The 17,103-nt window shown below is 37.5% G+C and overlaps 1 protein-coding gene across 1 annotated transcript in view; it reads left to right on the top strand.

Annotated features, from left to right (window-relative positions):
* Positions 1 to 17,103, top strand: part of DMD (dystrophin) — a 1,498,644-nt gene that overhangs the window by 386,354 nt on the left and 1,095,187 nt on the right. Inside the window, exons 30-32 of the mRNA XM_077807212.1 lie at positions 10,447 to 10,626; positions 11,579 to 11,707; positions 13,409 to 13,579. Of these exons, the coding sequence (XP_077663338.1) occupies positions 10,447 to 10,626; positions 11,579 to 11,707; positions 13,409 to 13,579 (480 nt within the window). The remainder of the gene's footprint in view (positions 1 to 10,446; positions 10,627 to 11,578; positions 11,708 to 13,408; positions 13,580 to 17,103) is intronic.

The following is a 17,103-nucleotide window of genomic DNA, read 5'->3' as shown; positions in this document are numbered from 1 at the left end:
TTTCCAGTTAAAAGCTTGGGGAGGGTGAGGGAAGCTATTTACCATCATTAATGAGATTTGAAATCCACACCTATTTCAAAGCCCAATACTACTAGAAACATATATAGCATATATGTATAGTTTCTCGTGCATAGAGTCCCATTGACATTCCATTAACTGTGAAACTCATTGGAAGTATCTATGTGTTTGAGTCACTATTTGTAGTTTCAGTCTCCTGACATAAGAGAATTCCATTATTTTTAAAGTTAAGCTCTCAAAGTTTTTAAGCTGCACACTCAGTTAATACAACATTGCTCACTATAATTTGATATGGTCAAAGAAATTGCAGACTGCGTTTTCACTAGGCCAGCAGACACATAAAAAATCACACATCATATGTGCCTGCTAAAATGTATCTGAGGGTGAAATAAATAACCTAAAATAGCAAAGCCTTTCTAAGATAAATCTAGTTTGAAAATAGCTCCCCAATCTTACTGATCAAGGCCAAACTGAATTACTTGAATTTCTAATGCAGTCTTTCCATTTTTTTGCTGATAACAGGACTGATAAAATATCAGCAGAATAAATATGGTTTTATATATGTTCATCCATCCCACATCACAACAACGTTTTGTTTTTTTTGCTGTGGATGTTCTAGTTTCCCCTGCTTACTTGTGACTCTCAAGCCTTTTCCTCTTAAAGTAATTTTATCCCTGACTCTAGGGCTATCCATGAAATAAAATAAACAAATAAAATAAATGGATCTACACTACAAAGGACACTAAAAAGCATGCTCAAAAACGAGAAAACATTGAAGTGGGGGGTGGTATAAAATACACACAACTCTTCTGGCAAAATTGCAATAAAATACCTGTATGCACAACCAACCAACCTATGTGTACTTTACACTGTTTGCTTGTTTACTTTTATACAATAACTATAAATACATTTTAGTCACACTACAGTTAAAATGTAATTTGAGAGTAATAATCCATATTATTAACCTACTGGTTCTAGGATATTGTACTAGGTACACGTCAGAAAAATTTTGTGTAATTACAGTGAAATGTATTGAATATGAAACTAGATTTTGTACAGGGACCCACACATGGTAAAATAACACCATCCACTTATAGCTGCTGTTAGCTTAAGAAAATGCTGCTTTATTGTTGGAACAACATACTCAAAAATGGTGATAAAACCCCCACCCACAAACAGGAAGTAAGGTCAAAAAGTGAAACAGGTATCCAGCCCATAATATTCTGAGTCACTCAATTAGCTCTTTAATAGCCACTTTACTACATCAAAGAATTAATTCTATCATATAGTTAAACTTCTGGTTATATGTATATTTGGCAATCAGATGTATCAAAAAGTATAACCATGATGTTCCTACCATTTAATTACTGTCACTATATCTAAATAAGAACATGCACAAAAGCAAATAAGAACATGCACACTCATCATCATTACAAGCATGCATATAAAATCTGACATAAAAGGAATCTTTTAAGGGTTTGGTTTAAATATACATTCAAAATTTTGACAAAGAAACTGCAAAACTCCATTTAGCTTCCCCTTTTCTGTAACTTTCACTTCATGCAGGTATCCCACCCCTTGAGTCTAGCTTTACATTTTCAGGTTTGGATACTACCCAAAACATAAAATGCAAATCAAAGCTGCAAAGCATGCTTATTTTTTTGTGCAAGTCATACAAAATAACTGAGTTTTAATCATGTGAAACTCAGTGATCAGTATACTCAAACTATACATATCTTCTGATTATGCCCATATCCAAATCTTAAGCTAGTTATTCAACAACATGCAAGAAAGAAGGAGAACTCTGAAACTATATTGTTATATATAAATTGCAGATGCTTACAGGCCAACATTTTTCTATTTTTTTTCCCCGGATTAGTTTTGTTCAGTAGACCTGTGCCTAAAAAAAATGTGAAAGATCTTACTGAACTTCACCTTGTAATGTAGATATATATGAACACCATTGTATATACTCCTTGAGAAGAATGCAGTGGATACGGGGTTTGGAGCAAGATTTGGTTTTGGTTGACTTTTTTTTTTAAACACTACTTAACCCTATGATGTGACCTAAGCCTTTTTCCTTAGTTTGAAACATTAATCTTCTAGTGACATACACGTTGCTGCCGCATTAATCAAGTTAATAGGAAAAGGATTTGCCTCTATTTGTAAATGCTTTTAAAGGTTCATAAGTTTTTCTTGTCATCATCGTAGAATAATATAATTTTTAAATTTATCGTCTAGAATCACAGCAAGAGACATTTGAAAATGTGATTCTAATTATTAATAATATTATTTATTTGTTTATTTTACTTTGGAAGTTTACCCTGGTTTGTGAAACCCCCATTGCTGCTCAGTATTTTTCATGTTCACCTGCTTCTTTTTCCTGTGGTGAAGTCTACATATTACATCAGACTGCATGAAGTTTTGGTTAATCCTATCATTTTATCCTCCATAGCAAAGGACAAATGTCAGATTTTCAAGGGAAGAAGTATGTATTCATGCAGAACTAGCCTGCCAATCACTAGGTGCATTTTCCAGTGAAGAAAACAAAAACACTGTTTGCTAATGCTGAACTACACAGTACCTTTCTGCTGAAATGGAGATGTAGCTGCATTACCATCTGCATATTTCGCTGTGTGATCAGGGAAGCTAGTTTATTTTTATTTTACCAAATAATTCTGATGCATACACCCTTGAAGCATGTTAAATGGAAAGGTTTGTCCTTAATTCATTTTAATTTAACTATTGGATATGAACCTTAATGCTCTAAAACTTGCATAATTAGGGTTTGAGGTCTGCTGATTAGTGCAGTTACACAGTAGGAAGTTCTTGTTATGTCTTACTGTTGCTACAAACAGGTAGACCATTAAATTTTTTTCTCCCGAAGACAATCAAGAAAGGAAAGAAAAGTTCATTAAAATTTCATATAAGAGAAATGTGCTGAATGGTTGAACCAACTTGAACTGTAATTAAAGCTGAACCAAGCCCGTGTTACTGTTTCTGCTAATCTGCAGAAATATTATATAGTACTGCATATTCTCATGAGGAAGTGATGCTTTAGTGGTTACAGTAAAAAGCTGGTATCTAGAAAATCTTCGGTTCAAATCCAGCCTGAACTGATCACTTATTGTGTGACCTTCGGCAAGTCACTTCACCTTTTTTTGCTTCAATCAGCTCAGCTAAAAAACATTGGGTGAAAACAGCAGGCCTTTACTGAAGTGTATATATGCAAACCAGGCTGGGTTTATAATCCCATTATCAGGAATGTTCTGGCTGGAGAATTTTTAGCATGTATGAAGCAATATTTACATAAATATAGGGACATATTCTCCATCCCATACACCATTTTTATACTTTTATAAACTCCTTTGATTTCAGTGAAGTCACATCTCTGCAAAAGTGCTATAGAGAGGAGAATCTGGTTCATTGAATGTATGCTTCAATAAGCAGTAATTTTATGATGTAATAAGTGTTAATTCTTCAAAGACATAGTTTCCAATAAAGGATTATTACTGTTTCATAACGCTGTGAAGAGATTATAAATCCTGCAAAGACTGCTGTAATTAAGCTTTTTTAAATTATTTTTAAAGATGTAGGGAAATTCTCAGGCAATACTTGGTTGAACTGGAGTTGAATCTGTGTAGACAAAACCAATGACTGTTTCAAATCTGCTTTAAAAGAAGGTTGAAAAAAGATTTAAAACATATAAGCAACTTCTAATCTTTGGGAAGCCTGGAAATTAATGTTTTGCTTTAATACATGTGTATCTATTGTGACAAAATCAGACCAGTCAGTTCTGAAAAGGTGACTGAAGACAGATAAATCAGTCATAGAATGTTAAAGCCTTTTTTCCTATGAACTGAAAAGAGATTACCTTAGGTTAATTATAGACACCTGAGTCCAATTAAGGGCAGCGTATAACCTTTAAAAACCTCTTCCAAATGGGAGAGAGGAGAGAGAAAAGGTGAGAAACAAGCTGGAGAAGGTTTGTGTGCAGCAAAAGGAAAAGACATCTCCTAGGTAAAGAGCTGTTTCCCTCTGTAAGGGAAACCTGGTGTTTATTTGTGTTTGGGGAACGGGGCCTTGGTTCCCAGCATAGCTGAGCCCAGAATAAGTTGGAAAGGGTGACCAGTGATTGGTAGCCAGCATAAGAAGAGGCACTCCTCCAGTGGGAATTAGGAAATACATTTTTATTTGTGTGTATGTATTTAAAGAAACCTCTGAGGTCAGCCCTATGGCCTATCCTGTAAACAAAACAACAACACAGAATTAAGTCTGTAAACTTATTTTATTGATCTCAAAGACAGAAAATATTTGCCAAGGTGTGTTAGGCACTGTGATTATTTCTAATTTATACTCATTACTATTATACATTCTAATTAATGCACTGGCAGTCCAGTAATGATGGCACTAGGATTTTATAATTAAGAATTAAACCTTTGGAGCAAGATTGATTTACTGCTGCACTATTCAGCACTATTCTTCTCTATTGCAGTCCATTCAGTTTCAGTACCAGAGGTTATAAAGCAGAGGGATTGCCCAACCAGAAGTAGGATATGAAATTAAGTAAAGACAAATTTAATCTGAAATTTAAGAAAAAAAATCCTAAAACTGATATTTGACTGTAAAAGAGTCTCCTTAGGAAATAGTGAAAACCTGCTTAAGTCACATAAAACTAGATACAATATTCTGTACACAACAGTCTTGCCCTCTTCCAGGGAAGGGACAAGCTAGATCTCTTCTATTTTGTACAATTCTATTATAAAAAGTAACAAGTATAACTTACAACAGGAAAAAGAAAGATTTTTTGTTAGAAATAATTTTGTAACTAAAAGGATTAAACAGTTAAAAAAAAAAGTTGTAACAAGAGATTGTGGAATTGCTATCATGGAAGACACTGAAGTCTCTGGGACTTACCTAGCTTTTAAAGACATATTTGTCTGATAAAAGATTTGATTGCTGTGGTATTCCAGATGGCATTAGCAAGAAAACTTCCATACCAGATCCAACTGCTAGGGCATTAATATAATATTTTAGCTTAGAGTATAGTAGTGAGTATAAATTAAATAGAAAAACACTGAATCACAGTGGCTAATGTAGCTTGTAATATGTTTTCTGTCAGTGAGACCAACAAAATAAAATGTGCTAAAAAAATTTGTGCCAAATGATTCATAGCCAAGGGCCAGAACACAGTCAAAATAATAGATGTGCTCTAAATAAATAAATTAATTTCCTGGACTGTTATAGTAAGAAGGATATCGTGTCAACGTCTGAGTCATACAGTGTTCCCACTTGCGAAAATTAAGCAACCTAACTTCCTTCTTTTATAGGGTTTTTGTGAGTTATTAAGATCACCTTGGGGATTTATATATCCAGCGTGAAATCATACAGAATCTTTCATCCATCATGTCTTGCTTGTGAAATTTTTAAAGCAAATATAATAATGACTGATGCAATTAAAATATTATCCTCAATACTATTTTAGTCACGGTCTCAGTGCTCTTGCAAAATGAACAAACACAGCTTAATTTGATGTATACTAGTACTACTTCATCATTATAAAATATAATTGAAGAAGCCTAAACACCACATTTTTAAAGGAAGCCCTCACCATACGGTTTCGTGTTCAAGCTTTCCTTGCTCCTACTTAGCCTTTATTTATTTATTTATAAGAATGTCCACAAAATTGCTTTTTAAAGAAAATGTTAGAGAACATACAAAAGGATCAGAATGACGTTTGCTGAAGACCTGACGCTATATATCTGCACATACACTTACACTCACAGACTATGTTAAAGGAATGTTATTTATGTTGTAAAGTTAAACCCTCAAAAGTTAGAAAATGCCAGACTTACGATTGTCTGCAAAAGCTTAATTCTGCACTATTGTGCATCCAACATGTGGACTTAATGTAGCAGAGGTCCTTGTTATACCAATAAAATAAAATCCAGCAGGATCTTATTAAAGGGGAAAAGGCAAAATACCACATTTATGGTGAATACAGAAAGAATCATAGTAAGCAGTTAGTTATAGCTATAACATTCCATTCAATTTCATATTTATTCACACATTCGTTCATACACACACACACACACACACACAGGTTCTGCAAGGTTGTTATCATAGTTGCCAGCCTTAGAGTTGCTTGTGCCAAGCCACTGGCCAGGTGGCCTAGACATGAGGAGGGAGCAGGGTCTTGTCAGATACACATCTGATGTTCCTGGAAGTTGGTTTGCAGAATCAGACCCCAAAGTTCTCAGTTTCTAGATTCCATATTTATAGGAATTTATTCCTATGCCAGTCTATGGGAGTTGCTTCATCATGCTGTTGCTGAATCAGTCAGCAGATGGCACATTCCTGACGGCTCCATGTTGTTCTTCCGTTTTCCCATCCTTGAGGCTGTTGGGTGGATTCCAGTCTGCCCTCCGGGGTCATCTGGTTGTCTCCACTCTGCGCATTCTTCGGCAGATCATACTGAACTCCTAGGCTGGCACCTCCCTGATCATTCATTTATTATCTACAGCAAGCATCCATCCAGATACATCCTCTATCTCTATTTTAATCACAATTGTTAACAAAGCCAGATAAATACAACAAAAGGGTGTATTCTGTGTGCTGTTTCTGTTGTTACAAAGTATTGCTTTGAGTCTCTCTCTGTGTGAGTAGTTGTTGTTACAAAGTATTGCTTTGAGAACAGACTCTGTTTTAGGATGTACTAACACAATTAGCAGCTTGCAAGTTTCACACAGAGCGGGAGAGAAACAGTAAAAACAAGAGACCAAAAACCAAGAGACCTCTTAATTAGTAATACCCTGGAATTTAAACTATGGGGAATCAAACTCATTTGTGATTTTAATACAGAACTTCTTTAATATGATCCAACATAACATCCTGTTGAAAAAAATGTATATGATTATGTACTTAATGTCTTTATCATAATACACAAGGTAACTGAATTAATGTTATCTGAGCAGCTATAACTTGTTATTTCCTAACTTTGAGTGCCTGACTCTGCAATCTAAAAATGCATTCTTTTAACATAGTTTTGTGTGTAATTGTCATGGTGTTTCTTTAAGAAAAAGACTAACAAATACTCATGTGACAGTGTAAACCCATTCTTATGAATCATCAACAGAGTTTGAACCATGAGCCTTCATCACCACAGCACTGACTGATATTACTTAAGCTACAGGACTAAGCACATTAGCTGGCAGTAGGAGAAGGTTGTTATTCCAGTTGCTGGGCTGAGATGCGGGGTCTAGGGAGTGGTTGGGAGGAAGCCCAACATGGCCAGGCTGTCTTTATCTGCCTGAACAACTGGTATGTACTTAAATTATGGCACCACCAGTCATGGATTCAACCACTTTTTTTTCTATATGTCTAAATTAATTTTGTGTTTAAGCATCCATAGCCAAATTGCACAGAGGGATGTAAATCCACTCAGAATTTGTCCCACATTTTGAAATATATTCTTCCATTCACTACTAAATGTTCAGAGAATGTAATAAATGAGTGCCAATTTGTTGACTGACAGTAGTCAGTGGCCAAAATTAGCTGATTTTGAAAGATGCTTTCTGAGTTTTAAGTAATATAAATATACCAAACGTTGCAAAGGGGTCATTACACGTGTATCTCAATCTCACTATATATATAAAATCTGTTAAAAGTACTTCAATTTTTTTGCGCTAATGTAAAAAAATGCTAAAGTTGTCTGATTTATTACTGTGGAAAAATATACACAGAGTAACAGTGCATGGAGATGGGGGGAATTCTGAATTTCATATTTTAAAAAATGACTAGATAAATAAAATTATGTAGTAACTGAAGGAAGTAAATTTTCAGTGAAAGCCAAGTATATAAACATACTGAGGGTCCTGGCCTTTCCAGAATTTCTAATGAAATGTATAGGATGGAATTTTGGCCCCACTGAAATCAATGGGAGTTTTGCTGTTGATTTCAGTACAGTTGTGCAAGCTGTCTTATCTTACTCAGGGTCAGCATTTGGGAGCAGGTGTTGCTTAATTACCTTTGGTGGAATGAGCAGTCTGTTATTTCTTACAGTGGTTAACATATGAGATTGGTACTTTTTGTTATTGTCTGAGTTCCCAGAGCACAGGATGAACACTTGGTAACTGGAACAGCAGCTTTTTATATTTGAAGGGGAAAAATTGGTCGAGATCTCAGTATTTGAGAGAGAGAGAAAGAGAGATAACTCCAGCTCTGCTCAGCTTAGAAGCTCAACAGACTAGAGTTTGAGTCACAACTTGAAGGGCATATCTGACTTTGAACAGAAGTTTTAATTAGTGGAGATTTGACTTTATAGTGTAAAGATTATCTGCCTGCTTAAAAGTTAAATTGTGATTAGACAAAGCTTCTAGTTCCAGCTGGGATTGATGTTTATATATTATGGAGGTGATGGCCATCAAGATTGCCCTGAGTTTTTCATATATATAGAAAATTACAGTCATAAGTAATAATGAACATGTCTCAAAAGTTTCATTCAAAACGTGTTCAAACTCTGGATTGGCTGAACCATTCAGACAAAATAGAAACTGACCTGAGCCTTCACACAAAGCTGAAGTCAAGGAGTATTCTTTGTTTAAAATAAGTTGTGTATGTGCCTCCCCCACCCCCCACCCCCCACCTCCGAAAGGCAGAAGAGATCAAATAGTGCTGGAAAAGATTGTCTTTGCATTTCTTCCAGACTAACTGGAAGCTGGCAAAATCTCAAACCTCTGTTTCAAGTCCGATAGAACTGAAATTTAGAAAAGATTGTTCATATTCCCTTAATAGTCTTTAAATTCTGTCACATAACTTTCTTCCTCAATGCTTACATAATTTGGTAGAACATTTAAAACTGCTTATCCTTATCTGAAATGTAATTGTAAAAACTTATTTTTGAGGGAAAAAAATGGTATCAGATTATTAACTCAATGCAATGTATGCATCAAATAGCTGCTATGCAGTAAGTTAAAACCATCTGCTAAATGCACTTGGGGATGCTGTTGTACCAATGGGAGTAATTTTTCTCCTTACTTTCTATATTTGCCAAACTTTGCTTTTACTGAAAACACATTAATATGAGCTTAATAATGTGGTGCAGATTGGCTATAAATTTGGTTCTATGTCAATAAGGACATTGACTGGCCTTTTGGATGCAGGCAGTTTTGGTTGACAGGTTTGTGCCTGTCCGTCTCTTGATGGCCTGAGGCTCTGCTCCTTTGTGTATTTAGATATTCATGAAAATTCCCCAGTTCCTGCTCTCTTATTGGTGACTGCTCATTATTGCTGCTGTCTCCTCCACTCCCTTTATTTTGTATGTCATTCCGAGCATTTTTTAACCATCTCACCATTTGGAGTTTTGCCATTTTGAGTTAGGTCTTTGTTCCCTAAACAGATAAAAGGTGCAGGCCTGCATTGTTTGAGCAGCAGCAACCAGCTTTGGGTCAGAAAGGAATTTTCCCTAATAACTGGTTAGCTGGGACAGTAAACTGAGCCATCTCCTGAGAATTCAGCAAATCCTAGGTGTGGCTACTGTTAGTGCTGTATTTCTGTTTGTCACTTCATACTAGTTTACATAGGGCTTATATTTGGGGGTTTTCCCTTGCTGACCTTCTTGCATCTTTATTGCAAATTTTAGTCAGAATAAAAGATTGGGAAATCTTGCATATCATTTTAAATCTAAGCACATAACAGGAATGAGAGGGCCAATGACCTGTTGGGAAGCTGGGCTGTACCCCTATGTGCATATTTAGGACATCCCAGGTTTGATCTTCATTCTTACTGTGAAAAATGGGCCATTTGGGGAATTTTAGTCTGCAGATAGGACTAAGAGGCCAGGGTTACAGCTGAAAAAGACTGCACTGGATGCTGGGGGTGGGAAGGTTCCCACAGTATTTAAATCTAATAATATTGCTATTCCTTTAGGGTTGTGATACTGTCATGACAAAATACTGAAATTTTCAGTTTAGTTATCCTATAATGTTGATTTGCATGGTGTTTTAATAGATAATGTTTTCTTATTTAAAAATTAGCTTTTAGGCTTTTGTCTTAAATAATAAAACTTCTGAACATCATAAAAGTTGAACATCTTCCATGATACATTAGAACTATGTACTGTAATGGCAAGTAATACACACTCTTTGAAATTAAGGTATTGGTCAAAAGCTACTCTGAGGATATGAGACATCCTTAAAATGTCTTTAGAGCTGGAAGAGTATTTAATTTTCGACTATTCTGCAGAGTAATAGCATAATAGCGAAACTGTGAAGTTGTTGGGTTTTTTTCCCTATTAGTGTCCTGTTTTAACATTTTGCATTGTACGATCATAATGTGGAGACAAATATAATTTTTGATTTCTTGAGGTGTTCTATTTCCAGACGGCTGCTCATATTTACTAAGTAATCATCCTGGGTACACTTTCCACAGGCAACACAGAAGGAGATTGAAAAACGCCAGCTCCATCTAAAGAGCATCAGTGATCTAGGAGAGGGTTTGAGGACGGTGCTTAAGGAAAAAGAAGGTCTAGTGGATGATAAGCTCAGCCTCCTGAAAAGTAACTGGATAGCAGTAACTTCACGAGCTGAGGAGTGGTTCAACCTATTATTGGTAAGATAAAAGTATTTGTGCTTCTAGTTCACCAAACCATACTAAACCTAAGTATATGATAGGTGTGGATGCCAATCTTATGGGCTCAACCCCATTACATTGCACTTTTAGGTCCCGTTAGAAGACATGTATAGATGTGTGCATTGTCTCCAGATTCTCTGTGGATATGTCCACTGAACTCAGTGGTGTTTGTGGGTTGTAAACAAAGAATTTTGATGGTTGTATGTGTGCAGAGTAACAAATATATTGACACCCACTGCTGGCATCTCTTCTTTTCTGCCTCACCAAGGGTCTGGGCTGTGCCCTGCTGTTGAGTCAGCGAGGCAAACATGCAGTCTTGGGAAGAGGAAGTAGCTTAGGGAACTGGTCAACTCTTGCTGTAGCTCTCTGCACTATGCCAGATTCGGGAGTAGGTTAAAAATCTTAAATTCAGCTGGGAAATGTCATTTGCTCACACAGATAATAGGGATGAGTGTGTGTGTGAGAGAGAGAGATGCCGGGTTTTAGAAGCTGTATTTGTATGACTTTAGGGATTGATAAAAAAATGAGACAATGATCCAAATTTTCCAAAAGAAAGCATTTTAAAATTCTTCCTTAGTCAAAATGAGGAATTTTAAATAGCCATTCAGTTTGCTTTCGAAGAGGCTAGGGACTAAATTCACTCATGTAGGTGCAATAACCAGAGATTTTAGTCCAAGTCAAATTGAAAAACCCACTTTTACCCTAAATATGTCACTAGTGTGCTACTGTGATACATAGAAATATTTACGTACTGCCAATGGATATAAACACACATACATATATTTGAGAGAGAGAGAGCTACTGGAAAAAAGTAATTAATTTCAGCTTTATAATGTATGTAATGTTTGCCACAGTTTGCATAATCATGGCTTTCTTTAATTTCAGGTCTGATTTTTTTTAATATATGCTACTTACCGTTTTCCACACACAGGAATATCAAAAGCAAATGGAGATGTTTGATCAGAATGTAGCTAACATCACAACCTGGATGTATCGTGCTGAAATATTATTGGATGAATCTGAAAAACAAAAATCTCCGCAAAAAGAGGAAGTTCTTAAGGTAACACATGCAGTTTTCTGGAAAGTATTTATTATATTATTCTAAAAAAACTACATACATTAAGCTTTTTACCCTAGAGGTTTTACAGCGCATCATGAAAGATAGTTGAAACATTATTTTTCTCTTGACAAAACTATCCTCCAACAGCTTATAAATTGCTTAATAATATCATAATGAATAGCAAAAGTAAGCCCTGCAGTTGAAAAAATGAAATATGTTATTTTAAGGCTTGGGGACTTCATAGTGAGCAGAACACTTATTCTTAAGCCTATCTCTGCTGAAAACTATTACCTCAAATGCATCTGTTTAAAAAAGAAAATTTGTTATCTCTGTGCTCCTTTTCCTCTCTGTTCCTTCTTTTGTGAATCATTGTGTGCTTGCTATTCATATCATATTAATATTTTAGCTTACCAAACACTGATTGCACTGGAACATACAACTGAGAATAATCCTAGCTGAAGTGGCTTATTTATAGAAGGGATATTTTGTAGCAGATACAATGCATGTACAGGTCCCCATTGCAAACAACAAATCTGCCCTCAGATCCAGGGCAGGATTTAGCACTACGATATCATCAGATCCAATTTATTAAAAATTGACATGCACTGTAAAGCATATGAGGCTCAGAGTTTTCATCCAGTCTAAGACTTTTTTTTTCATACTTGAGGCTGTATTCTGCCTTGAGTTATGCTCTGTATTGATTGTTGTCCCCTGAATGAATTTGTGTGACATTTAGTCACCTGGACTTGACCGTGCTTTGACAACATGGTCAGTACATGCTAATTGAGGAACAGTTTGCAAAATCTAAATGGACTGTCTTGCTGACACTAGCATGCTACAATTTGCTAAAGGGAAACTTCACAAATTTCAAGGCAGCCGTAATTTTCAAACCAACATTTATTCAGAGAATAAATCAATGCCTCATAACATTGAACTTAGCAGGGCAGTCTTTTTAATAGGATGAGCAATTTTGCCAATGTAAGGTATAAAGTACAATTATCCTTTCCATCAATAGAGGCATAACCTCCTATTACACAAAGTCATTTCTTATAGACAATGCAATGCAAATCCTAAAGCCCAATTATGTTTCAAATCGCCAGTGTTTTAGCCTACACTTACATACTTTTGCCTGTTTTGGGCAATACCTTCAAGATTCCAATAGCAGAAGCAGGTGATTTTGCTCATCTTCTCCTTTCTGGGCATTTAACATAGCATTTTTCTCATCATGAGCAATAGTGCCGGAGCACTACAGCATGAATAGAACTATTTTACAGCATGAGAATTAGCAATGCTACATGGTGGTGTAGACTGCCCCGTTGTTATTGAATACCTCCCTGTAGTCAAGAACATATATGGTCAAAAATAATTAATCTATGTACCCATGGTTCAAAATCATAAATCGGAGTTTACCAAAACTAACAGCCTGTCTAGAGAAAAGCTGGAAATATGTTCTCCATCATCTTCCAATAAGTGCTACTGTAGATCATTAATAAAGTGGATACATACATTCTCTCTAAACCTGCGGGCTACACTATCAGGATAGATTAGCTATCCGGAGCTCCCCAATTATATGTGAATGCTCACACAGTTATCTAAATTTGCTTTTTGGTTTTGCTTCCTATTATTTGCACACTGTCTCTCTCACTCTATCTTTGCATTTATTACTAACTTCAAGCCCTGTCTCTTGCTCATGGACTGTAGCGCTTAAAGGCTGAGCTGAATGATATGCATCCAAAGGTGGACTCTGTGCGTGACCAGGCAGTAGACTTGATGACAAACCGTGGAGATCACTGCAGGAAAGTAATAGAGCCTAAAGTGTCAGAGCTCAACCAGCGATTTTCAGCCATATCACAAAGAATTAAGAGTGGAAAGGTAGGAGGAACTGCTCCCATGTGGAGACGCATGCTAAGTGGTGCTTTACGAAAGGTGCATGGTCCTACATAGGGGGAACCACATTCCCCCCCAAACACATTTTTCAAAGGAACAATAAAAAAGATACATAATTAAAATGTAAATGTTAAGAATGTGGGAAGGAAAAGTGAGTTGGGGTGTGTGTTTGTTTGGTGTGGGGATGGGGGTGGAGGAGGAGTTTCTCATGTTTATTCTGTTACCATTTCATGGATAAGTATTTTCATGAGCTTGTAACACATATTTTAAAATGTATTAAAGAATTAAACAAAGCACACAAGGTATCTACTGAGGAACAAAGTTTATTAAACACAGAGAGACATCTTCTGCCTTTTTAAATTATAAGGAGTGAAAACTTGGCCTCACTTCAGTGGGGCTAGAATTTCACCCTGGAGTGCAAATTAGTAGTTATAGACTATAGCAGTGGAATAATTATTTCTTAAGCATATAGATCACCATTGGAACTCCTATGACTTTTGGTCTTCCCACAACTTAAAATGACCTTTCTCTTCGTGTGATTTTTTCAATTACATTTATCCAGTCTTTTTCTTTCAAACTCTGACTCAACAAAGTTATTTATATTTTCAGCAACTTCACTTGGACTACTCATCCGCTTAAAGTTAGGTGCTGGTTTAAGTACTTTGCTGAATGTGGGCTTAATGTGGAAGAGGTAATTTTTAGTCACATTTTGGCCGGGTATGTGTGGTGTGGAAACAGGGCCGGCTCCAGGCACTAGGTTTCCAAGGAGGTACTTGGGGCGGCATTCAGAATGGGGCAGCAGTCCGTGTCCCACGGTGGCAATTCGGTGGCAGCTCTGCCGCTCTTCCTGCAGCGGTGGCTTTTGGGCGGCAGCTCCGCCGCTCTTGCGGCGGCGGCAATTCAGCGGTGACTGCTCGGGTGGCAAAATTGGTAGAGCCGTCCCTGTGTGGAACATGGCTCAAAAATTACCTAATCCACATTAAGAAAAGGAGGACTTGTGGCACCTTAGAGACTAACCAATTTATTTGAGCATAAGCTTTCGTGAGCTACAGCTCACTTCATCGGATGCATACTGTGGAAAGTGCAGAAGATCTTATTATATACACACAAAGCATAAAAAAATACCTCCTCCCATCCCACCCTGGTAATAGCTTATCTAAAGTGATCATTCTCCTTACAATGTGTATGATAATCAAGTTGGGCCATTTCCAGCACAAATCCAGGTTTTCTCACCCCCTCCCCCCCCACAAACTCACTCTCCTGCTGGTAATAGCCCATCCAAAGTGACCACTCTCCTTACATTGTGTATGATAATCAAGGTGGGCCATTTCCAGCATAAATCCAGGGTTTAACAAGAACGTCTGGGGGGGCGGGTAGGAAAAAACAAGGGGAAATAGGCTACCTTGCATAATGACTAAGCCACTCCCAGTCTCTATTCAAGCCTAAGTTGATTGTATCCAATTTGCAAATGAATTCCAATTCAGCAGTTTCTCGCTGGAGTCTGGATTTGAAGTTTTTTTGTTGTAAAATAGCGACTTTCATGTCTGTAATCGCGTGACCAGAGAGATTGAAGTGTTCTCCGCCTGGTTTATGAATGTTATAATTCTTGACATCTGATTTGTGTCCATTTATTCTTTTATGTAGAGACTGTCCAGTTTGACCAATGTACATGGCAGAGGGGCATTGCTGGCACATGATGGCATATATCACATTGGTGGATGTGCAGGTGAACGAGCCTCTGATAGTGTGGCTGATGTTCTTAGGCCCTGTGATGGTGTCCCCTGAATAGATATGTGGGCACAGTTGGCAACGGGCTTTGTTGCAAGGATAGGTTCCTGGGTTAGTGGTTCTGTTGTGTGGTATGTGGTTGCTGGTGAGTATTTGCTTCAGGTTGGGGGGCTGTCTGTAGGCAAGGACTGGCCTGTCTCCCAAGATTTGTGAGAGTGTTGGGTCATCCTTCAGGATAGGTTGTAGATCCTTAATAATGCATTGGAGGGGTTTTAGTTGGGGGCTGAAGGTGACGGCTAGTGGCGTTCTGTTATTTTCTTTGTTAGGCCTGTCCTGTAGTAGGTGACTTCTGGGAACTCTTCTGGCTCTATCAATCTGTTTCTTCACTTCCGCAGGTGGGTACTGTAAGAATGCTTGATAGAGATCTTGTAGGTGTCTGTCTCTGTCTGAGGGGTTGGAGCAAATGCGGTTGTATCGCAGAGCTTGGCTGTAGACGATGGATCGTGTGGTGTGGTCAGGGTGAAAGCTGGAGGCATGTAGGTAGGCATAGCGGTCAGTAGGTTTCCGGTATAGGGTGGTGTTTATGTGACCATTGTTTATTAGCACTGTAGTGTCCAGGAAGTGGATCTCTTGTGTGGACTGGACTAGGCTGAGGTTGATGGTGGGATGGAAATTGTTGAAATCATGGTGGAATTCCTCAAGGGCTTCTTTTCCATGGGTCCAGATGATGAAGATGTCATCAATATAGCGCAAGTAGAGTAGGGGCGTTAGGGGACGAGAGCTGAGGAAGCGTTGTTCTAAATCAGCCATAAAAATGTTGGCATACTGTGGGGCCATTACCAGCAGGAGAGTGAGTTTGTGTGTTTGGGGGGGGGGGTGAGAAAACCTGGATTTGTGCTGGAAATGGCCCAACTTGATTATCATACACACTGTAAGGAGAGTGATCACTTTAGATAAGCTATTACCAGCAGGAGAGTGGGGTGGGAGGAGGTATTTTTTCATGCTTTGTGTGTATATAATAAGATCTTCTAAACTTTCCACAGTATGCATCCGATGAAGTGAGCTGTAGCTCACGAAAGCTTATGCTCAAATAAATTGATTAGTCTCTAAGGTGCCACAAGTACTCCTTTTCTTTTTGCGAATACAGACTAACACGGCTGTTACTCTGAAACTAATCCACATTAGACCATCATGCATCCTAGGTAGCAGCATGGAAGAAGAAGCAGAGTACATCTCCAACTCAGGGCAGGTGGAAATGCAAGGGCAAGGAATAGATGGAACCTTCTCTCCTCCCCGAAACCCGAATGAACCATTTGTTGTAGCTTCCACATGGAAGGGGAGAGATCCAGGCAAGGTTGGCCCCTCCATGTTCAAGTGAAAGGGAGATGATCTGGGACAAATTCTGTTTTAAGTTCTCATCAGTGACCCCCCCCTTGACATCACTGGACCCCTAACCCTGTATCCCAGATCTGAATTTAGCCTTATATCTTGAATGAGTGTCAGAAATATAAGAGAAGGAGAATGCCCTTGCGTTCAAAAATAATTCTGTATTGAGATAGGATATACTGTGTCTACCCAAGGTATGTTAACCTGAGATTTTGTGGAATGATCTATCCCCTGCTTTATACAAAAGTCTACATTGCTATCTCTCTCTTCCACATTTTGTCTTCATCTTTATACCAGAGAATAATTGACTGTGAATTAAAGGATGCTTTGTTTTTCATTGAGTCTTCCTGGTAATAAAATATAGAGGTTTTCATTTTGTAATATAATAGATTTTT

The sequence above is a fragment of the Eretmochelys imbricata genome, chromosome 1 (assembly GCF_965152235.1).
Source record: "Eretmochelys imbricata isolate rEreImb1 chromosome 1, rEreImb1.hap1, whole genome shotgun sequence".
In the NCBI taxonomy this organism is placed as follows: Eukaryota; Metazoa; Chordata; order Testudines; family Cheloniidae; genus Eretmochelys; species Eretmochelys imbricata.
Note: the sequence above shows the minus strand (reverse complement) of the source record. Positions and strands in the feature narration are given on the sequence as shown.